The 25,716-nt window shown below is 28.3% G+C and overlaps 2 protein-coding genes and 1 pseudogene across 4 annotated transcripts in view; 2 read left to right on the plus strand and 1 right to left on the minus strand.

Annotated features, from left to right (window-relative positions):
- Positions 1–1,515, minus strand: part of LOC145966317 (uncharacterized) — a 33,989-nt gene extending 32,474 nt beyond the window's left edge. For both annotated transcript variants that reach the window (XM_083090328.1, XM_083090327.1), the window contains exon 1: positions 688–1,515. In XM_083090328.1, coding sequence (XP_082946454.1) covers positions 688–1,497 — 810 coding nt within the window. In that variant the 5' untranslated portion in view covers positions 1,498–1,515. The remainder of the gene's footprint in view (positions 1–687) is intronic.
- Positions 1,516–10,978: 9,463 nt separating this feature from the next.
- On the plus strand, positions 10,979–13,911 carry LOC145966323 (venom acid phosphatase Acph-1-like; annotated as a pseudogene). Its single transcript, XR_014437022.1, has 6 exons — positions 10,979–11,102; positions 11,184–11,294; positions 11,624–11,888; positions 12,325–12,608; positions 13,151–13,356; positions 13,461–13,911. The product of XR_014437022.1 is annotated as a venom acid phosphatase Acph-1-like (transcript).
- Positions 13,912–16,559: 2,648 nt separating this feature from the next.
- LOC145966321 (G-protein coupled receptor Mth2-like) lies at positions 16,560–25,254 on the plus strand. Its single transcript, XM_083090335.1, has 6 exons — positions 16,560–16,733; positions 19,045–19,261; positions 20,122–20,200; positions 20,562–20,704; positions 20,904–21,063; positions 22,293–25,254. Exons 1-6 carry the CDS (start codon positions 16,722–16,724, stop codon positions 22,627–22,629), a joined length of 948 nt encoding a protein of 315 aa, XP_082946461.1. The 5' UTR covers positions 16,560–16,721; the 3' UTR covers positions 22,630–25,254.
- The last annotated feature ends 462 nt before the right edge of the window (positions 25,255–25,716 follow it).

Consider the following 25,716-nt stretch of genomic DNA (forward strand, 5'->3'; position numbering starts at 1 on the left):
AAAGAGAGGAGCACAAAATTTTGTTGAAATTCAAATTTATATATATATATATATATATATATATATATATATATAAATTTGAATTTCAACAAAATATATATATATGTTTACATATTGTTTCAATTTATTTTTTAAATCCAATAAAACAAATTATTTAAATAAAACAATTTATTTTTTTTTACGCTTAGCTTACAAATTGTCTTACAATTTAATCTAAAAATTAATAAATTTTTTTAGAAAATTACTAATTAAGATTATTTTGAAATCATTTCAAAATTCGAGAACTTTATTTTAAATAGAAATGTTCATGTAATATATCTGTATAAATACTTTAATTAATTTAGAGAGAAATCAATGTATGCTCTACTTTAAAAAATATAGCGATAAAATAATAAAAATATTTTATAATAACAGTGCAAATATATGTGTATACAAGTACTTCAACTGAAGCTCTTTGTAATATACAAAAATACGATACCAAATTTACAAAAGAAATATGATATAAATTATATATCTATTTATTGGATGATAAAAATTAAATCTTTTGAAAGAAAAGCTTGCATTGGATAAAAATTAAATCTTTTGAAAGGAAAGCTAATACATCATAATGACATCATGTACATCATGTACATTGCATATATATAACACACAATTACGAACCAAGATCTATTACTGAAGGAAACTCACCGGGATTTGATTGAGATTGATATCGGCATTCTCCCTATTGGCGCAATTAGCGGTGTAACTGGGCTCCTGGTTGAATCGCCTGCCAGATTTGAAGAGATTTCTTATGATCATAGTATTCATCACGATGATGAGTACAAGTGGCACAATCAGGCTTGCTGTGCTGTCGATAATGCTGATAATCTGCATGGTTTCCAGATATTCGATCCTCAAATCGCACACCTCGTCGCCGTCCTGATTTTTCACCACCCCGGCAGTGACGAAAGAATACGAGTGACTAGCCAGGGCAAAGATCGTCAACACCAGAATGATCGTTTTTGCTCGCGCTACAGTGCACATATGCGGCCGATGGAGTGGATATTGAACGGCGATGAATCTCTCGACGGTGAAAGCGACGATCAGCCAAACGCTGAGCGAGCCACAAACCGCACTCACATACACCAATGTTTCGCACCAGCCGTCATTGTTAAAGACTCTCCAGCCTACCGTGCTAGTAAGCCACACCAGAAGCAGGGACATGAGAAAGCCGATATCAGCAGTGGCTAACGCGGCCAAGTAGTAGCTGGAGCTGTGCAGCTTCAGATGCGTCTTGAGGAAAACTACGCACGACAACAGGTTACCTACCAAGCCCAACAGAATAATAGCCGGTATATAATACACATGGAAAAAATTCAGGAGAAAGTATAGCGAGCAGATCTCATCCAATTCCTCGTCCATATCAGAAAACATGTCGAAGCTATGGTTTCCATAATCGTAGATCGTCAGGTTCGGCCAAACTGTTGGCGACGCCGATCTTCGGAATCGCGGAGACATATCACAAATCGTCGTCGATATCTGATGATCTCTCGAAACTCTACTCGATAGCAAGGCTACCAGATTGCATACGCTGCGTCCAGCGGCGGTACGATTTGTATCCCCACCACTTTCGCGCACTAAGGCATAAGCTCTCATCCGTGTACGCTCGACGTTTGGTCATCTTCGGTTTACAGAGGAAGACGGGTAGATTAGCTTCTGTCCCCTTCTCTCCTGAGAGGTCTATTGTATCTTACCTATCTCTCTGAATACAATAGCTATGTGATCCTCGAAATCTCGAGCTGGCGAGTTGGCGATGCAAGTTGCATCGTTGCAAGTATCGCAGCGATACTTATTATCACACATAATACTTTCCTATTGATTTTTTTTTATAAAAGTTTATATGTTGTTTAAAAAAGAGAATATAACATATACAAAAACAAATTTTACATATTTTTATCTAACATATTTTTATCTCAATTTTTATCTAAATTTTTCCACTCTTGGCCAATATGTACGCTTTTTTATTAAAAAAATTTCTTTAAAAAAATAATTGTAATAAAATAATATTTAAATTTATTTTAATAGAATTGTATTTTGTTATTATTATTTTGTATTAATATATGACGTACATCTTGTTGCTCAACGGAAACTGCGAGAAGGTGGTGGTCTCTTCCGTTAAAAAGGAAATGTAAAAAATTTAATAAATGAATAATAATAAAAATAAAATAAAAATAAAATAATAAAATAATGATAAATAATAAATAAAAATAAAAAATAAAATTATAATAAAATAATAAAATATAATCAATTTTCTAATTGATAAAAGGTCAAAATATTATTTCACATTTCCTTACATACATATACGTGTGTGTGTGTGTGTGTGTGTGTGTACACACACACACACACACACACACACACACACATATATATATATATATATATATATATCTTTACACACTTATTTTTTAAGTGATGTATATAAAAATTTATTTTAAAATTATTTATCGCAGGAAGGGCCTGCTACGTCAGCATCCGCATGGACTTTTAAATTGTTTTTATTAGCGGCATATAATTTATCCGCCGACATAAGAGATAAATGCTCTTCATTAATGAGCATTATTTAAAGCTGTTTCTCCTCTAGTTTTTAATGCGGACTTAAACATACAAATAGCATTAACGGAAACCGTTGAAAAGCTATTACGTGTTTTCGTTTTTAAATTGTTCAAAAGAGAAAACATTCTCTCAGGATCGGCATTAGAATTCGGAAGCGTTCGAATAGTATTTATAATATTCGTTAAATTGGAATATTTAGGAACATTATTCGTGTGCCGACGTTGTAAAATTGCTTTCCACATACTGTCAAAATTTAATTTAGAAAAATTTTGTTTTTCTTCCACTGTAAGGTCTGATGCTAATGCAATCCATTCTTTTTTTAAAGCATCTTCATCAAAACCGCCGAGAGTTTTAGCTACGAGAGAAACATCATCAAATGATGTTTGTCTATTATTATCGAATAAACTTACAGATGGTTGAAAAACTTGTAACTTTAATAAAAATTCATTATTTATAGGTAACCTTTTACAAATTTCTTCTGCAGCAGTCACATAAAATGTTAAACAGTTCTCTCGAACAATTTTAACTATGTTTATGTGATCTTTCAACGTTAATTCGTTCAGATATTCCTTACATTCTGATCCCAAAATAATTTCATTAATAGGTTTTTGATTTTCTTTTAATGAGAATATAATATTTGAAGAAAATGGTTTTAAATATTCTTCTTTTATAAAATTTCGACAGATTTGGAAAAGAAAGTTGTTAGATTTTGGCTGCAATAAATGGATTCTCGTTTCTGACGCTTAAAAGAATGCATTAAATGCGTTAAAAAAATTTTTGTTTCTCCGCTATCACCCGATCTTTCTATCCTTTCTCTCATTCCTTCCTCTTTTCCGATCTTTTATCCGATCCTTCTTCTCTTTATCTTCATCGAAATAAGAAAGGTACTTATATTTTATTATATAAAATATTATGTGAAAATGTATAAATATATTATGAAATGTGTAAAACTTTAAATTATATTTATAAAAATACATAAAATTAAAGACAGAAAAATAATACGACATCTTGGATGAAAAAAAAAATTTTTTGTTAGTTTGTATTGCTTAATAACATAAATTATATAGCTTAAAATATGATAAATTTAGTACACAGAATGAGTAAGTTGCATTTCTATTATATAAAATAAATATAATTTTTTTGTTCGAGATTTCTATTAGATCTTGTTTACTTAAAATAGAATATTTATTTTATAAACTAGCATTTAATTTTTGAAAGCAAGATAACATAATGTTATATTAACATACTGAATTGTTTACAAAATTTTATCGAATATTTATAACATATTGTAAATTATACATGTTAATTTATTCTTCTGTGATGTTATACAACATAAGTAAATTTTTTTGATTGGGAAAGATTATACGTATAAGCGAGAATCCCGATCAAAAAATAATTTGTTTTATTAATGTGTATTTGCATCGCGGTTTTTTTCTATATTTTGTTACAGCTAAATGTAAAGTGTAAATGATACTTTGCAGAAAACTTCATTCGTTACAAAGAAATAAGGAACAAAGAGAGAAAAAGAAATTGATCATGTATTCTATTTACGCGTGTGGCTGTCCTCTTATTCTCGCAATTTTGTGTGGCAGCATGAATTTTATTCCTGACATACCGAAAAAATTGCAACCAAAATTTCATAATAAGTGTTGGTTTCTTAGTAAGTGTCTGCTATACTAATGCTACACTAGCATATGATTATAACATGTCGTCACAAATCTGAGAATTCATATTAAGAGTAAAATATATGTTTTGTATACTTGTAAAATACAATATAATATAAACATTTTAATTTTTATTTCAGATCACACAGCATTTCTGTTATATTTTTATGTGCCTCAAAGTGTCTGTATTATCAGTAGTATTTACTTATCCATTTCTACGGCATTTAAGATTCATCGCTATGAGAAGGACACAACTTACCACTTGAAAAATTCAGAAAGTCGATGTTTTAACGAGGATAAGAAATGGTCTGTATTCAATATTCTTCCATTGATACATAGCAATCTATTTTATTAACATGTGTATATTTTATTAATATGTATATGCTATTATATCTATTTACAGTTACCTACAGCATCGCAAAATTGATCATATTTAATTCTTTGCCATTTCAATCGTGTGCGCGTTTTTTTGAGAAAATTTGCAATTTTTGAAAAAAATGCAAAATAATTGCGAGAATATCAAGTCAAATTAATGCATCTATTTTATAAGGATACAAAAAAATTACATTTTTTAACATTTTTTCAAAAAAAAATTTATTCTCTAAACACGATTTTTTTCTCACTATTTTCTTTAAATTAAATTAAATTAAATTAAATTTGATTATTATTTAATTGTTATATAGAATATAATAATAATCGTATCATCTCTCGTGTAGAGATATAGCTAGTTAAATTGAGTAGAAAAATTCTCTCACCTTTTCACCGTTTTGTGATCTTTGCAATAATTAAGGAAAAGTTAATTTTAAAAAATTGACCAATCCTCGTCAGTATAAATACGTGGAAAAAAAGGATATTCTGTTATGCGATTACTAGACGCAATACACAATACACAGTTGAATGCTTGATTACTAATTACAATTCTTCATCGCATGCCATTAGCACGCGTAACATTGGGCTATTTCTTCTCATCGCTTACTTATATTTATATGCATTAGCCGATAGTTTCTCATTAATTATTACGAAAATAACAAAATAGTAGAGAATTTTCCCATTTATTTTAACTCGTTTTATCTGCACACGAGAGGTTATTAGTGGAAACTTCGTAGTACGTATATATTATATAAGTAAAAAAGTATATATTACATAAGTAAAAATTTAAATAAAAATATAATTTAAAAAAAAATCTTAAAACTAATTTATATGGACATATCTATAAAGCATTAAATATTCATTTCTGTTCAGTTGTAAGTTCAAATGTATTTGTTTATAACATCTGTTTATAACAATTTTCATATGTAGTTTTTCGAAATATAATAAAAACATATTAATTTACATATTAATTTACAGGTTCAACTTATACTTGAAATTATTTACCATGGTGTTTATTATAATGGGAATAAAATGGTGCATAACGGTATTATATAATTCCTATACATTAATCGTTCAATATAGAAAATATTATAATACATATAAATATTATGCAAATAGCAGGATGTATGTATTTTTTATCTATTTGGCGGATGTCTTACTAAGCCTTAGTATCTTCATTACATTCGTGTGTAAGAAGACAATTAAGCAGTTGCTATTGAAACGATTTGGCTGGAAGCAGAAATGCGATCCGCTTCCAGAAACTCGACACGAAGCGAACGCAACATTTTCAAAAACCTGCACAACCATATCAGAAAATATACCCATGGAGAAATTAAGTTCTTCTCGAGAAGAAACGAATGTTAATGAGATACATTCGACAGAATTGATCGCTACAATATAATATAATATACTTTGGAATGAATTTTCGAATTTGTGAGTGTGTTAGATATTTCTTATTGTATCTAATAATACGATATTTATAAATATCTAATGTACGAAGAACTAATTATAAGTTAAAGAAAATTATGAACAAGTTGCACATACTATATATGTACTTATGAATTAATTAAAAATGACGTTTTTTATTTTTAATAATTATGAAAAATATATACATATATATTTTTGTGCAATATACAATAAAAATGTATTTATATAATTTTTAATAAAATAAAATTTTAAGTGTTAAGGAAAAACTATAAAAAGTAATTTCTTGTTTTTAGCTTTTTCCACAATTGTATAATTACCATTGTAATAATTATTAGCATTCTATGTATATAACATTTGATATGTAGTAGTTAATAATATCTCGTGATTAATAAGCAAGCAAATTATGTCGTTGAAAGGTGTCGAAACATTTAAAGCATTTATAATGTATTATAAATAAATTACTATGCAATAGGATTTATCCAATATAAGTATTCTATATATTTTATAAAATGTATTTATGTGAACTCGTTTCAAAATCAAATATTTTACTTAGCATTTTTTATTCTTCACATCTTTAGACAATGATATTTACACCTTCTTTTTAAAAAATCATGATTGTAAAATCATGAGTGTAAAATTAGCGAGAACATGTCGATGCTATTGAAATCATCATTATCGAAGATAACGATGATTCCTTTAAAAATAATTGTTAGTGATTTCCTTGGAATGCGCATTGAGAAATGCGGACAATTGCAAATCGGATTTTGCATAATTTTTTACATTATCAGCTTCTATCTTAATAGATATATTATCTGCAATATTAAATGAAAAAATAAATGAAATGTTTCCCGGATGTATTTTTTATCCGTACTTGATTAATTATTTCTCGACGTAAATTCTTCGTATCATATATTTCGTATATATATATATATATATATATATATATATATATATATATATAAAATCTTCATTTTTTTTATTCGTTGTCTAATTTCTCTGTGTTTTTAAATATTATAGCATTTTTTAAAATGTATCATTAGTAAAGCACACACATTCATCTTTTAAAATTAATAAATATGATTTCTATCTTTGTGAAATAAAACATGATTTTAAGCATAATAAGTACATATAATTTTCACATTACGTTTCTTTCATTGCAATTCTCGAGAAAATTCAGACATAATATAAATAGTTGCGTTCTTTATCATTGATAACGAAAATACTCAACATGTGTTCCATAATTCTAGAAGTAACAATCGATCGCAAATTTTCTTGCATTGTATAAAATACTAAAAAAGGAAATTAATTAATACCGATGATGCTTCGAGAAAACTCTAGAAACAACAATTGTAATTCTATGTTATATGAGCTCCATGGAACTTCCAATAAAGATGACAATAAAAATCACACAGTGTTCCAAACTATTGCAATCCTTTTTATGTAACAATTTACGGTAAAAGTGTATAAAAGGTTACACAGCAACGATTTTATCATCGTTTGGATATGTTATAAAGCAGGTTGTCCTGAGTAATTCCCCGGAAAAAAATAAATGGGGGACGGCATTAATTTAGAAGCTATAACAAGTTAAAATTTTCAAATTTTAACGCTTTTCTTAGGCATTAAACTGATATTAAAAACATTGTGTATGTACATATATGAGGCTTGTTTACATCATACTAATCTATTTGACTTTTAGCTTCATGGTCATGAATGTATTATCAACAATCAATAGAAAATTACAAACTGTCAGCGAGAGTCAAGGTTAAATGTAAAGTAAATTTCGCTTTGTCTTGCAAGGTAAATGCGTGAACACAATGGATTTCGCCTCGCCACTCTACGGAGCTTTACTTTCCAAAAATATACTTAACCCAAATCAAATTTTAGTTGCAAGTCAGAAATAGATTAGGAACTTTGTCGTTCTGTATCGTGTTTAGTTTTACGAATGTCTATTTGCATGCAAAATTTTACGTTAATTCCTTTGTATTGATGGTTTCTATACTGTAACGCCTTCAATCGAACATTCGTTTCATTTTGAAATCGCTCTGATTGTTTCATTAAAGCGATATGGTAATATTCAAGCATAGAAATTTCGAATTGTTAAAAAAAATTATAAGTTATAAAATTTCCTCGATAGTTCATTTTTCCATTAACATTAATTCTATAAAGGTAGCCTATATTTTGCTATGAAAATTAGCTTTAAAATGTCTTCCAAATATATAAGTTCACGTAAGTATATCTTGGTAATTAAAATTAATTAATCTAGAAAAGATCCGCCATCAAAATCTATCTACTACAAAATCTATTTACTTGTTTTTCTAGGCTTGGATCAACATCCAGACAACAAGGTATATACGCTTTTCGCAAAGCACGAATATTTCGTTGCAGAATTCTTGTGACTGGAAACACAGGCTGGTTATTTTCCTGGACAGAAATGCTAATAGAATAAACAATTATGTCGCACCTCCATTATCGCAAAGATGATTTATAAAGTAGTTTCTTCACTTTCAAGAATATAATATGATCTACACGAGGCTTAAATCTAACAACTACGACAGAAAAACGGTTTCGTAAGAGACCGTTAATGATACGACGGAATATTTTATCAAAGGTATGTATATTTAGATGAATATATTCTTACATACAAAAAATTAGAAATCTCTCTTTCTCTTTCATTAATAATGATACATTTGATGAAATTGAACTCGATTTCTTATTCCTGATATTCTAAATATATCTTATAAATAATTATACAAGATAATGGTTATAAAAAATTAATTATTGTAAAATATAGTTTCAACTTAAAAAATGAGCGCGCGGATAAATTTGAATGACCAACAATTTGAGAATTTCTTCTACGAACTGTATCTGCTGGCACAAGAGATGAACGGAAACCATCAGAAGATGCGATTTAGATATGAAGGTAAAGTATTTATTCGTCGAAATTTCTTATTAAATATATAAAGAAAGAACATGTATTTCAAAAATAGCAATAAAATAAAAATTATACAGATATTTATAATAATAAAATTGATTAACATAATAAATCAGATTAATCAGATGATAATCATTTAGATGATTATTTTATTGTTTTATCTCTGAAATATAATCTAATATTTAAATAGGAATATATGTTCTTTATCTTTTAAGATATACTTTTTTATATGTGAGCGTTCTTTTGCTCTCATACACTTTATATATCTTTGTCGCTATGGTTTTATGCTATATTTTATTCTCATATTTGTAGAAACGGATGATATCAAAATGTAGACATAAGAAATATAATAAGTACATTTCTGAAAGAGAATAAATTTTAAAAGCGTTTGCTTCAGTTAATAGTGAGTAGTATTTGTGGGACATTATTTTTATCAATTAATTTACAATGTAAGCTTATTTTAGCTGTATTTTTTTATCTTTTTAAAATAAGAATATCATCATTATTTTATTCAAAGTAGAATACATAAAATTCTGGTGCACTAACATCCACTTCCAAAAAATATATAACAACAAAGTTAAAATAATGAAGTTCACTTACAATTAATCTAAAATATAACTCAAATTAGTTTATTAGATTTAATAGATATTTTTTCTTAAAAATTATAGATTCATAATTTTACAAAATAAATTTCTATCAATCTATTTTTCGTAAGGCGAACCCCTCGCTCTTACGTAACGCGTTGTTGATTCTTTTTGTCTAGTGGAGAAGCATGATCAGATAACAACCTCATTGTGTGTGCACGACTGATACATTCCAGAAGGAGATTGAAGAATAATGCGTGTCGTTTAAAACAACAACTTAATTAATTGTAAAGGGTGTCGCGTAGGCCATGGCAAGACAATGCGTAGTTATTTTATTTCTTCAAAAAAGGAAGATACAAGGAGAAATAAGTGGAAAACAGACATAGGATTTAGTTATTCTTAATAATGATCGCAGGATATACAGTGACTCGATTTATGCAAATAAAAGTGCTGCGAGGGTGATAATGATCTAATCACTCTTGGAAGCATTTATACGAGGTCTATGTATAACTTAAAGCAATAAAGGTACGTATAAACATGTATTTAAAAAAATGTATCAATTAAAACTCTGATCATGTTAACTGCATTTTCTTGCATTGACAATCGATAGAGATCGAATTAAATTAAGTCTCTCTCTCTCCCCCCCCCCCCTCTCTCTCTCTCCTCTTTTTCACATTAATTCCAAATAATTTATTTCAATATAACAAGCCTAATATGTGTATAGTATATTGTATCATCCTATATTTTTTTTTCTTGTATAACTATTAGGCATTAATAGGACTGATTCTACATAGAATGTAAATTTTGTATTGTTATCTTTTCAGTCTTATGCAGTTTCTAACCAATATAAAACATATATATGTAGATAAGATGCTACTTCTGCATATATTATAATAAATAATATATTTATGATTTCTATTTTATTTCTTAAGTGAAATGTTAGATTACAATAAAAAAATTATATATAATTATTAAAATTAAATTTTAAAATTTGAACACAAAATATGAAAAATATAGTAATTAATTTATGTATTTTTATTTAAATTCTTCCTTAACTATGCTTCCTGGTGCTTTGCATGAAAAATACGACAGTTGATAATAAATTACTAAATATTTACTTAATCATATTTCAAACAGATATAAGCGTTTTCAGTTTAGATGAGATCAAAAGCGATCGGCATGATCATTCTAACAAAATATATTAAGAACACAAGACATATTTCAAATAGATATAAACGCCAGTTTAAATAAGCGATCAACATTGTCACTTTAACAAAATATATCAAGAGCACCAGACGTGCATTTCCTAATGTAAGTAATTATATATTAATCATTTTTATTGTATAGATTATTATAAAATATTTATATTATCATTATTATAAAATATTTAAATTTCATAATTATTATAGATTTAGTTAAAAAATGGGGAAATTTCAATGTGATCTAGGTATTGCACTAATACTTTGTTTCGGTTTACTTACAACATGTATTTCAATACAATCACAAGGCACGAAGTTACGATTAGTGAGTGCGGTACGATGTGAAAATTAAAATTTTGTCAAAAAGATTTCTTTTAAAATATTCGATACGATAATGTAAAGTTGAAATTTGCAGATATTCAGACATGGCGATCGTACAGTAGATACTGAATTCAATGAATCTTATTCAAATGATCCGTATAAAAATTATAACTATTACCCAGATGGCAACGGTTAATTAACTAATGTAAAATATCTTACTTATATATTACATACAATATTATATTACATTTTTAACTTTTTCACTGTTAATAAATATGTTGCATGTTTATAATTTTTGGAAAACAAAAATTACTGTCAAGACAATTTTGCACGATATTTTTCATGAAAACAAATGCGATTAAATAAACACATCTGTAAGAATGAAAAAATTGAGTTTTTTCTCATTTCTTTGTTTTCGTGTGGAAGATATAATTGTTTTAGTTTCAAATTTTTATCACTTTGTAAGAAAAATTAACAATAATTTATATTTTATTTTTCATCTTATTATTTATATTTATTAATAATGTTATTAAGGTTGGCAAGAGGAGAGCATACCAATTACGATTGATATTAAGAAATAGATACAACAGTTTTCTCGGAAATGTATACCATCAGCCAAACATCTATGCACAGAGTACAGAAATCGTAGGACCAAAATGAGCTTAGAGTTAGTTCTCGCGGCACTTTATCCACCTGCTGATGTGCAAAAATGGAATTCACTGCTTCCTTGGCAACCAGTGGATTTCATATACACTAATGCGACTTACGATGAGCTGTTTTTTCCATATCAGTGTCCTAAGTAATCATTTTTTCTTCATCAATTAATAACAATAAATCGTACAACTCAAGTAATGTATATATACATATATGTATAATTTTTAGTTATATTAATGTAAGAATAAATTTTAACAAATTAATAAAAAAATATACGTAAGCGAAACGTAATTGATAGAATCTAGACAAACGTTTATAATAATTCTTTTCTCTTATCGAAACATTTCAAACATTAATATTTTAGCATAAATATATATAGATATTATAGATTAATTATTTTAATTTAATTATGATATTTTTAAGACTTTTTAGCGTTATATTTTAAAAAAGACTATGCTATATTTAAAGATTATGTTATATAAACTTTATGATAAATAATATTATAATTATAATAATATTAATGATTTCTCTTCTTGAAATTATTTCTTTAAACTATTTCAAGTATGTGCATTTCTTTTTAGATATATCCGACTTTATCATAACATGTTACAAAATAATGAAATAATGAAAAAAAAAGAACCAGATTTTGGTAGTATAATGAAAAAAGTATCGATCTACACAGGAAGAAATATAACGACAATCTTTGGCCTCTATCGTATATATCAGACTTTGGATACAGAAGCAGCTTTTGGACTACGTTTACCAGAGTGGACGCAAAGCTTATTTCCAAATGGCGCACTTATGGATGCCACTGTTTCACAATTTGATCTATTAAGTTACGATATACTAAATAAACTTAATGGAGGTATGTTTGAATCAAAAACCTATATTTTGCTTATAAATTATCTATTTAAAGAGTAATTATCTATTTAAAGATTAATCTTCGATTAATTATTATATATTTTGGTTACATATATAGTATTCAACTATAAATTCACTTGTTCTATTACCTTTCATTTCTCTGGAATAAATATAACAATAAAAATAATAAAAATAACTGCTTTTAATGTTATAAGTCTTTAAAAAAGAGTTATTTTTATTGCAATATGTTTAAAATATGCGAGAAATATATTGTCTCTGCTGTAAATAAAAGCATTTTAAATTACCGTTTTAGATTTCTAGAATACAGATAATTACCAAGTAAATTTTGATTGAGAAGAAAATTGAGTTTATTATTTTATAAATTATTTTATTATTATATAAAAGATTGGTGAACATCTTGGTATGTTATAAAATGTTCATATACATTGACAAATATCATATCTATATATGTGTGTCTATCTGTGCGTGTGTGTATATGTATTTTATATTGTTATAATATATTCGACAAGATATGATTTTTTACAGGTGTATTATTACGCAAAATAATTAATGATATGAATGAAGTGATCAATGGAACTTTAAAAGATCGTAAGCTCAATCTCTTTTCTGGACATGACTTGAATGTGGTCTCCATAATGCACGCTTTAAATATATTCTGTGAGAACGTTCCACGGTACACGAGCAGTATTATAATAGAATTACATGAAAAGAATGGCGAGTTTTTTGTTAAAGTAAGTCTAATTTCTCGTCTGTCTCAGTAACACGTGCTTGCTAGTAGCTTGCGACGACTAATATTTGCCACTAACGCCTAACAAATGAAACTTATTTCTTATAGGTAATACATTATTTAGGCATTCCATCAACATTAATAGAAAAACGCATCCGCGGCTGCGAAATATTATGCCCATATGATAAATTTATACAATTAACATCGGCATCAACTGCGACGAACGATGAATTGGAGTGTCCAGAATTATTGTCCCCTACTTTTAATTTTTGACGATTTGATTTCTGATTGTTTCTGTTAATTTTTTCACGATACAATAATTCATATGTTAGAGTTTTTATGGAATTAACTATATATATAGTGATCGTTTTTCATTTTTGCGAAAAAAAATGTATAATTTATATAAATTCGAAACAGACATAAAGTTAATCTAGTTAATACATTTCAGATAAGTGGAAAGAAGGCGTAGCTTCTCATTATTATTATCGACTTGGTCTTATTTGGATCAAATAATTTGTGAAAAAAATAAAATTATAATTTGATAATCTCTTTAATCTTACATGATGTGTAAGAGATATTACAAGAATGCCGTTTTCTGTCGGCTAATACAGCGGATATTTATTATATTCATCTTACTATCCTTATCCGGCATTGCGTACCGTTGAAAATTAGATGCTCATGCGAAAAGTTAAGTTCGTTAAATATGTCCAGATCCGTATCTTATCGAAGACACGGAGCTCAGGTCGTCCCCTTACTGTGTCGCATAACAAATACCCTATTATATTTCGCATACACTTTCAGGTATATGCAATTCACCTATACACTGTATATTTCCGTTCCACTATACACTCTTAGATTCTATTAAGGTTAAATCTTTTCGCGCACCGCGTAAGCAGATAGCACTAAAGTTTAATTTGTACGTTTATGTTATTATCAATTACGTCGGTAATATTTACTCTATTTAATTGCACGTGAATGATCAATACTATACACAAAGTATGTATTTACTAAAAAAGGCATTTTCTTAAAAAAAATGCTCTGTATAATTTCCCATATATCATGTAATAAAATAAAATAAAAAGAGCAAAAATATTCTTTATTAAAAATTATTTTCCGACAGTATTATCTATTGTGTTTTCACTTGTGACTGTTATAAATCTAAAATTAATTGATTTTTAATAAGTTAATTTTTATTTTTATTCACAAATTTTAAGAAAACGGCTAATTGTACAATATGTATATATATATATATATATATATATATATATATATATATATATATATAACTCATCTTTATTACTGTCCGTCACTTGGCGAGAGACATCTATCGTGTTTTTTTAATGTTAATGACGTAACTCTTGACGTAATCCATAAAACTTCAGAATTTTACACGAGGCCAAAATATAGAGAGTAATTTTCCAATCTAAAATTAACTATATATTAACGTGTGTTGATCTTTTGTTTTAATTTTGAATAGACTTACTGTTAGCTTACACTTGCTAATCTCTAGGCAGGCAAACCATCGCAGATAGAATTTATTTGAGGATCTTTAATTCTCCAATGCATAAAAGAAATTTTTATAATAAAGATCAGCAGTTAAATAACAGTTAACTGTAATGTAGTAACTTAATTCTTTAATAAAAGATTAATTTTATATTGTTGCCCATTAATGTCTTTGTTTACGAGACACACAAATAATGAATTTCAGATTTTTACGTAGTAGAGAATATTATCTTCTAGTATCATGGAATAAGAATCTAGAAATCTTGATTACTTAGCTAATCGCGTCTCTTGATTCTATCTCTAATTATATCAAAAATATAACCGCTCATAATTCGAAGTTAAAAAATCAGTATTAAAATCTTAATTACTTAATTTATTAAATCTCTTGATAATTCTGTCTTCTGAAAATGTAGCAGGTCTCAATTAAAATATTACAATCTTAATGACTTCGTTAGTTTATGTCTCTTGATAATTCTCTCGAAAATGTAATAACTCTTAATTAGAATATATAATTTATTCTGTAGCTACATTAATCAAATTATTTGCTGCGCCTGACTTGTAATTATGTAACTTGATACGAGACACCATTAGTAAAATTGTTTAATTAGTATTAAAGCTTATTGAGGAAACTTTTACTTTAAACCGTCGTACAGATTTACAGGTAAATTACAGTTTCAACGTTGTTAGGTGATTCGTTATCTCAATAGTAATCTTGCCTCATGGCTGATATGTCACTTGCGCTTTCATTTCTCATATATTTTGGGAAGAGACATCGCGATTAAACCAGATACAGTATTAGCTTGCTCTAGAATCTAGTGAGACAAAAATCGAATATAATATTACATACTTATTTGATATTACATACTTATACGATGCTGTCCTGACAGTGCAACAGAAATTCACTTCTATGATAAATCGGGATATCGGGATATCGAGGTGAGATTAATCTGATATATTATACATAAAAATTACATCAATAATAATTACAACATGTCATTTTCATAATATGAATTTTTTACTAACTCCACAATTAACGAAGATGTTGACTCGGAACAGTGAATTGCTTGTGGATTTGATACAAAATCATGAAAATGACAAATCAAAGTGACAATCAAATGCTAATAATGCCCCACGGCAAAAAAATTTCAAGTTACACAATTTTCGTCAAATTTTCAGTGGAGATAATAATAACATTAATCATCTTTCCACATACACACAGTGTGTAATAACAACATTACTTGTATTTAGCTATTGTCATCTTAATGATCATTTGATTGATGAAAAACACAGGAAAGGCTAAATATTTTTTTCTGAATATGTACGAGTTTATTACAAACAATATACAACTTTGTTATAGAACAAAAGTAAGTGACTGAATGCTATTTCAACTGCGTCCACAATTCGTGTCAGAAGATTGAACATTTTGTGCTAAATTCCGATCAATTATCCAGACGACAAATACATATCCTTGGCCAATGACTTTCTGTATTATGCGCATTATGACAAATTTATCCGATGCAACTATTATAAGAAATCATTCAATTTCAGTGTTAAAGCATATGTACCTGGTAATTCGAAGCTCCACGCACGCTCAAGTGAATAAGGTGTGTCACATTAAAGCGAATGACGTCAATGTCAGAATCGAGAAAGACATAAGAAATAATTAGAAAAGCTGGCCATGTAGCGAGCACTCTTCCACGAACATTCAAAGCGTTCAGTCATGTAATTATAAGCAAACGAAATTTTTTTATATCGAAATTCGATTTAATAAGTCCTCAGCGATTCGAATACGAACGTGTGTGATTATATCCGTGAGCATCTGTGTTCTTTGTATCGATTTGACATTCTTTATTATGCAATTACAACATGAATAAAGAGGTAGAGAAAAATGTATAATAAGGTGTTTCGGTAATTATTGTATCACTTAACGTGTGCAGATAAAGTGGATTTGACTAAATAGAAAATTCTCTATCATTTTGCGATTTTCGCAATAATTAATGAGAAATTAATTCTAAAAGAAAATTGATCAATTTGCGCGAGTATTAGCGCGAAAAGAGATAGCCCATTATTATGAGATTAAAAGATGTGTGATAAAGTGTTGTGAGGAGTGCTCTACTAAGTGACAACTATGTACGTGCGAGTTGTGTTTAATGTTGCATTCTCGCGTTTTCGCAACCGTGTAACAGCAGGCATTTCTTCTCGCCACATGTTAATATTCCCGGTAATTGGTTAATTTTTTAAAATTAATCTTTCAAAATAATTATTGTCGGTAAAAACAGTAAAGGACTTTTTTATTCAATTTAACTTGCTCTGTCTACACATGAGAAATGATATAATTATTATCGGACATCCTATATAATCTGATATGTTTATTTTTCTAATTAAAATAAATATCACATGAATAAATTCATATGTGTGTGCAATTTTCTGCATATACAATTATTTTACCTTTAAAATTAACGATCTTACAAAAATCATTTACTTTCTCTAATATGATTTAATTTTTAGTAATAGTTTCATGTTAATTCGAGAAATTTAATGCAATCTTTTGCGAAAGTATCTTTTCCTCATTGAAATCTTTCTTTTGTCAGTACTATCTAATCTATCGCTTTTAATTTCCAATCAAATAAATAGTCATGTTATAGTCATATAATTGTTTAAAACACGAACGTCAAGTTCAAACTGGTTTTTGAATAGTACTTGGTTATTCTCTTATATTAGCATACATAAGAAAAACGGATTACAAGACTTTGATGAATAAACTTATATAGTCAACAAAATTTCATTTTTTGATGGCATGTATTCTTTTGTAATTTGGATAACGAAGAAAGAGACTAATAAATTTGTTAATAAAACAAATGAAATTTTTCTTATACGCTATCGATTATTATTGATTTTTAGAAGAAAAATTTTCGAAAGTTGAAAACGAACTTTTTAACTATATGCAAAAAAATTTAAATAATTAAAATTTTGAAATATAATAGTATATAAATTTAAGAAATATTATATATAGCTAAAATGTTTGTGTTATTGTTATTTGTTCTGTTGCTTTTTGTTTATTAATTTATTTTCTATTTTAGTAAATATTATGCGACGCATTACTTAAATCATAAATTTCAGATATCCTTAATTTTCATAAATTATAAGCTTTTACAAAAAATAAAATTTATAATTTTATAACAAAAATCATAAATTTCAGAATAGTAAGACTAACAGGAGCAAACTAATATATCTTTTCCCTAACAGCACATGTAGATACTGAGAATGTTCGAATAATATCGCAAAAGTACAATGCATATATTCTCAGAACATTCGAGATACATACTATGATATACTAAGTATATATTAAGAATGCCCTAATGTCCGCCTATTTTGGTTAATAGTAAATACTGAGAATATCTTGTAATATAATTCATATATGTAATAGAAATACTTTTAATAAATGCAGTAAACGGACACACTATTTCTCACTTTAATTTTAAATAATCTTTTTAGTATTCTGAATCCCAACAAGGAATCCAGAACGACTAAACTACTAAACAAATGAAAAATTTTAAATTAAGTCAGTTTATTACAAATTAAACTGACTAAAAAGAAAAAAGAAGAAACTTTGGAACTCAAGTTAGTATCAGTCCTTTATATCCATTTCATCGAAAATTAAGTACGAGTTTGGTGGCGCGCGTAGCGGCAAAATGAGGAAACACATGCAATATTATAGAATATCCTGAAAATATACGAGAAAGAATATACTAATACGAGATATGCAAAGTATATTCTGAGAATATATGAAAAATAATATACAACAAGAGATGTTATGAGATTATTTTCAGTATATTACATCTGTAACGTATATTTACAGTATGAGTATAGAATATTCGAATGATATCATGTACTGTTAGGGAAGATAGACGAATTATTTCTTCTGATTGTCCATGATCCATGTCAAAAGACTGGATATCATTGGTTTAATCCTTACAGCAGCACTTTCTTTCTCGCCAATGGTTCTTTGTATCTATTTCATTACAACACAATCATTGAACCAACATACTATTGCCTCGCTAACATAGCTCAAAACAAATTTACTGTGAATGTTTGTTTGGATATTATGAAGAAGATCACGAATAAGGCCATAAGCCTTAAAATTACGAATAAGATCAAAAGCCATAAAAGAAAAAATGTATTCTTTCAGATTGATAGTTCATTTATGATCGTATTTTTCTGCGGCGAATTAGGAGTTATACTGTCTTCGCTAATGATGTTCATAGTGTACTCCATACTGCCAGAACTTCGAAATATACATGGCTTTATACTACGTAGATATAGTGGATCGATATTCGTTGCGTACACGATTTTCCTGATAATCATACTAATCAAAAAGGATGCTTTAGGGTATTACATCATATTTGGTACGATATATTCAAATTTTATAATAAAGCACACACATAATGTAGTATGTAAATTTTTTAGAAATATCAATGCAAATTGGCGGTTTAATATTTTTTGATAATTTGAATATATAATTTGCAATTTATATAATTTTAAGAACGAAAGAATAATAATTTAAATCAGTGCTGGGATTTACTTGCAACTTTCGGCCAGATTTCTTAGCTTACGCCTACTGTTCCCCTCTTACCGCTCGCGCCTTAGCGACCGCGCCACCGAACGCTCGTAACTAAGGAGCGCTCAGGAACGTGCGCGTCACAAATGTAATGTGGCAATCTATCTAAGTTCTCTTTATTGTTTATTAATAATAAAAATAATTATTCTATTATTAATTACGTATATGTTCTGTAACAATTTAAAATATTTGTGTTTTGAAACGTAATTACAATAAAGAGAACTTAGATAGATAGATTGCCACATTACATTTGTGACGCGCACGTTCCTGAGCGCTCCTTAGTTACGAGTGGCGCGAGCGGTAAGAGGGGAACAGTAGGCGTAAACTAAGAAATCTGGCCGAAAGTTGCAAGTAAATCCCAGCACTGATTTAAATTATATAAAAATATTTGGTACATTTTAAAATCACGTCAAAATTATCTATATATTTTTTACATGTTGTTAAAATTTCATAGAATTATGCCTTACATTAAGAAATTATTAAGTTTAGCATATGATAAATATATATATATATTTCTTTTTATAAATTTATAGTACAAAAAATTAATTAACGATTTATAATTTTTTACGGTCACATATATTATAGTTGTGAATTTCAGCACTTAACAAAAACTTATTAATTGACATATTGTTTATTTCATTGTTTCAGGTTTTGTCTTATACCATGCCTTTTTCGGAAGTTATTTTTGGTTAAATGTAATGAGTTTCAATATTTGGCGTACATTTAGGTAAGCTGCTATACAAGTATTATATATATTATATATATTTTATTTATTATTCCGTATTGTATATATTTTATTTATAATGTAAATTGTTATAAATTTGTTAATCTTCATAAGATTGATTTATATTGTACAAAATACTATACAAATTATTCATTTATAATATATAGGTATGTACATTCACATTTACTTACAACGATATATTGTCATATGGTGTTGAATAAAGAAAATTAATTTTTATAGTTATTTATGGAATTAGTTATTTTCTCAAACATCTCGATCAAATACATTTATATTAATGTTTAATTACATTGTAATTTCTTTTATTTTTGCCGGCTAAATGTAAAGCGTAAATTACGTTTCGCAGACAATTGCATTCGTCACAAAGAATGACGAAACAAGAAGAGAAGAAAATGTTAAAATTTTATTCTATCTATGCATGGGGAGTCCCTTTTAATATTTATATCCCATTATTTGTTGCTGTCATACTAAATAACTTCGGATTTGTTGGTAAGTGAATGCTGCATTAATAGATAATTTAATTAATGCATTATTTTTTTAATTTTTATATTAGGACATAAAAGTAAGAAATAATATAACATAAATTTAAATATTCTTATTGAAATTAAAAAATGTCTTTGATGCATTTGCAAAACTCGATTTAATATGAGAAACAATAAGAAATTCATTTTTTATATCACAATTTCAGGCAGATTAGCATATTGGTTGTATGGAATTTTAATTATCTCTGTTACCAGTAACATTTGTTTATCCTTCTCTACGGCACGAAAAATCGCATTTTTCGAAAAAAACGTTGCTCATCGCCTGAGCAATTCAGAAAAGCAACGTTATGATGACCAAAAACAATGGTAAGCAACATTTTTACATCAATGCATGATAACTTTAATAACTTATATATCCTAAGATATTAATAAATAAAAATTTATCAACAATATTTTTCTCATTTTTAAGAGCAAAAGAGAGAGAGAGAAAGAGAGAGAGAGAGAGAGAGAGAGAGAGAGAGAGAGAGAGAGAGAGTGTCATTTTAAAATGGTATCTTTGTATGATGTGTTTTTATAAGCATACTTAATTGAAATAAAAATTGCCTTAAATAATAATAATAAAAAAATTAATTTAATAATTGGCAATTATATTTTCAATTAGTATATTTCGAATTACTCATTACAATATATGCATTAAACACGAATACTTCCATCATCTTTTGATCCATTTTCAGCGTGACATTAACAGTAGAATTGTTTGGGAGAATGTGCTCACCAGATCATTGCGAGATACTACATAGTTGTATTTGCTTATTGATTGTTGAAGTGATATCAAAATGATTTAATTTTATGTGAGCTGGTTGAAATTTGGAACGTTCCTGGAGCGATTTTTAATCCTCCCGCTGAAGATGGGTTCAAAAGATAATCTGAAACGTTTACGTTTATAAGTAATTCGAAATATATATTAGCTACATAAGATTAATATATAATAATTATATAATAAGAAAGAGGAAAGTGTTTTCTTTCTATCTTATGCTCCAATTATCGTAACTTATTGGCTCTTACTTGCTAATTTCTAATTAATTTTTTGATAATTACACTTAAAGAAACAAACATGCTTTCGCTTTAATTACACTGGCGTTTTCTTCAGAAAATTGGTGATTTTCATGAAAATGATAAACAGTGGTAAAAATAAAGTCTAAAAATGTAAATAAAGAAAACAAAATTTGTGAATATCTCTTATTTCAAAAATATAATAATCGTATTTCATAAAAACTTTTTAATAAAAAAAACTTTGTTATTTTTCTTTTTTTATTTTTCTCTTTTCATTTTTCTAAGTTTAAAATTAGCATTATTTGTAGTTTAATTTTATTAATATAGCATTTAAAAATATATTTATATATTTATATATTTTTAAAATATTTGAAATTGAAATAATTGATTAATAATTATTTATCGAAAATTTTTCTTCATTAAATGTGGATAACTTTTGAATTTTTTCCTCGTAAATTTATTAATGACTATCGAAAATAATCACAAATACACGCATATATATTTTATTTTCAATTATTTAATTATTTTATTCAATTTTACAGGTTTAAGATGCAGCTAGAGGTAACTATAGTGCTATTCATCATCACTTGCATACAAACGTGCATAACTATCTATATGTTGGTTTTTTACATGTATGTGTTGTATAATAATGATAATGATAATGATAATGTTACATTATATGCTGTTCAGTATACGTTCTTTGCGCTGGACGTTATACAGCACTTTTACGTTTTCATTATATTTGTATGGAAGAAAAAGATTAGGCAACTGTTCCTCAAGCGATTGAGTTGTCAAAGTTGTGGAATATTTTCAGCAACTCAACATGCTATTGTATCCTCAAACAATCGCAGCACTACTTCAACGATGACTCTTCCATAGGGAAAGATTAATTCTTACGAAATAGCTAACTGTCACGCAAAAAGTTCATTCTATTCGACATTTGATCTTTAATATCACTTCTTTGTATCATAAGAGGACTCTAGATCGTGAATCAAAAAGAGGCGCTTCTTATTTATTAAGAGCAGTGCTAAAATAATTTTTAATTAAGGATTAATTTTACATGCATGGTTTTGCGATACGAATATAATTAATTTAGGTGCGGATGTTCGCGAGCTAGGAACGGTATACGCGAGGTTTATTCCATCTCGAGACATAATGACACGTGTCGGCGATGCGGATATTAGATGCCGGTTGAATGCTCGATTGTATTGGAGTATGTTCCGATTCTGCGGCAGTAAGAATTTCGGAATGTTGCTCAAACGGAAAACCGAGAAAGGCTCAATTGAGGCGAAGTACATTCCATCCTTTGTCTCCGTGCGCAATAGGATTTGAATCAGGATCAGTGATTTCGTTCGCTATATTAGCGAAGCTATACTAGCGAGAGCGGTGATAGAATCAGATCTAATGTTCGGACTGCCAAAGGTTTCGTTTTATACGGACTAATAATACGCGTAATTAGTTTTCTCCCCCGAATGGCGGTATCGGCGAGTCAGATCCGCTCAAGAGATTTCGGTGAAGTTGAAGCGCTTAACTCGTCGTCGGTTTAATAATCTTTGATAAATTTCGAAAATTTACGGCAAAGTTATTGATTGTTTGAAATGTTTAAAAAATTGGCGTAATGCGTTTTACCAATTGCTCGACCAGTATTCGTTGGGCGGCAGACTTCCGTATCGACACGACAGGGGAACATATTATTCTGTTTTATTAGAATGCTGTATTCTGGCGTACGCATTGTTACAATACTGGCATCTAATATCCGCATCGCCGACACGTGTCATTTTGTCTCGAGATGGAAATAAATTATATCGGCGCCACCTGACCTATCGCTATTTTTAATTTTCAATCAAATCACTCATGATATGTGTCATGTACGATATAACTGTTTAAAATATGAATGTTGAATCCGAATCGATTTGTAAATAGTCCCAGTAAGCAAAATGTTAACAAATTGCGTGCAAATTGGCAGCAAATTTAATCAAAATTCCACACCAAATCCATAGCCATCTGTGTCCGCATTAAGCTCGTGTTTTGCTAGCAAATCTTGCTGACATAACCTGACAGCAAATTGGTGACAAAACCCGAGCAAAGCTTGCTGACATGTTGACGTCAAATTGTCGGCAAAAACCGAGCAAGATCTGCGCGCGCGCAATCTGACAGCATATTGACAAGAAGTAGTAGAAACGGAGTATGATCTGTTTTTGACCAAAGTGCAATAAAATTTAATATTACAGAATAAGTTTTATTGGTAAATTATAATTTTCTTTTCATAAATAACTATGAAATGTAATGTTATATCGTAGTTATATCTCACGTAGCAAATTCTCTTTCAACTTAATTAAATTAATAATAAAGTAAATTGTGAAAATAATTAAATTTAATTTATAAAATTGAGACATAATTTATTTGATAATTAAACTCTTGCTTTATGCTTCAAATAGGATAATTTTCCATTTATCCTGTTGATTCTAATCAGTTTAATATTCTCATATTAGGCTTGTATGAGATATCAAAAATTAAACCAATAGAAATATACTTTTGATCTTTTATTAATAGCCACTAGTAGGCTTTATATCTACTTCTAACAGAAATTTGATTGCGAGAAAGCGTGCATCGCGTAGCGGAAAGCGAAGGAACTATTGAATCAAGGCATCTAAATACCGATTATGCAGGTTTTGCTCGGTTTCTGCCACCAATCTGCCGTCAAATTATGCGCGCAGATCTTGCTCGGTTTTTGCTGCCAATTTTACGTCAAGTCATGCAGCAAGCTTTGCTTGCTTTTTGCTGATAATTTGTCATCAGACTTTCCTGCACAGATTTTGCTCGGGTTTTGCCGCCAACTTGACGTCAAATTTTGTGCGCGCAGATCTTGCTTGGTTTTTGCCGCCAATTTGACGTCAAGTGATGCAGCAAGCTTCGCTTGCTTTTTGCCGCCAATTTGTTGTCGGATTTTGTCAGCAAGCTTTGTTCGGATTTTGCCGCCAATCTGCCAGCTTAATCAGGTAATAACAACTCTTGTAGCAAAATTGTAGCCTTTTTGCTGACAACAATTTTTAGCAAGCACTTGGCGAAATCTGTTCGAACAGACTTGGCTAACTGGGGTATTTTGTAATTCTTTCATATGGACATGCATCATGTTATCTAGAGATACATGTAAATCCAGTAACCAGCAATTAATTGTGATATTGCAAATTAATTTTATTAATTCGAAAATTAATATTAGATTCTTGTGCTTAATCTCTGTATTTCGAATTTCAAAATAGTGATTCTTCAAATCTTTAAATAGCCAAAACATGCATACTAATGCAGATAGGGGGAGTCCCAAAGTATTAATTTAATTTAAATACTGCAGGAATAATTCGTTTATATATAAAGAAAACTTATAAAGAAATAGTAATTATATATTTTCTGTAATAGTTATATATTTTCTGGATAGTTTAATCAGATAGGAAATAAATTATTATTACATTATTATTTTTGAAAATTAAAATAACTATTTTGCACAACAGTGTTTTAAATTAAAATATTTTTATTTGAACTTGCACAAGCTTTTATTCTTGGCGTACTACAATTTTTATATCACTTTTTTGGTAGAAAATTAAGACCATTTTGCACATATAGTAATTTTTGCAGTAGTTTTCACATTTTTAGTTTGAAAATAATATTATTTTTGTATATTATTATTGTACTTGATATCTTTTTTTATCTTTTTTAAAAAGGTAAGTTTTTATATTACGTATGTGTGTGTATGTATACATACATACATATATATATATATATATATACAGGGTGACCCATTTTAACTTAGGCAGCCAAATAACTCGAAAAATAAGCAAGATAGAGAAAAATGTTTTAGACAAAAGTTGTATGGTTTCGAGGGGGCCATAAGATGGTATCATTGGTTTGACCTTGAAGAGTCATTTGAAGGTCACGTGAAGGTCACTTCAATTTTTTTAAATGGAATACCCT

This window comes from Camponotus vicinus, unplaced genomic scaffold (assembly GCF_025532165.1).
Source record: "Camponotus vicinus isolate PSW18456_S1 unplaced genomic scaffold, iyCamVici1.0 SCAF_2, whole genome shotgun sequence".
Lineage (NCBI taxonomy): Eukaryota > Metazoa > Arthropoda > Insecta > Hymenoptera > Formicidae > Camponotus > Camponotus vicinus.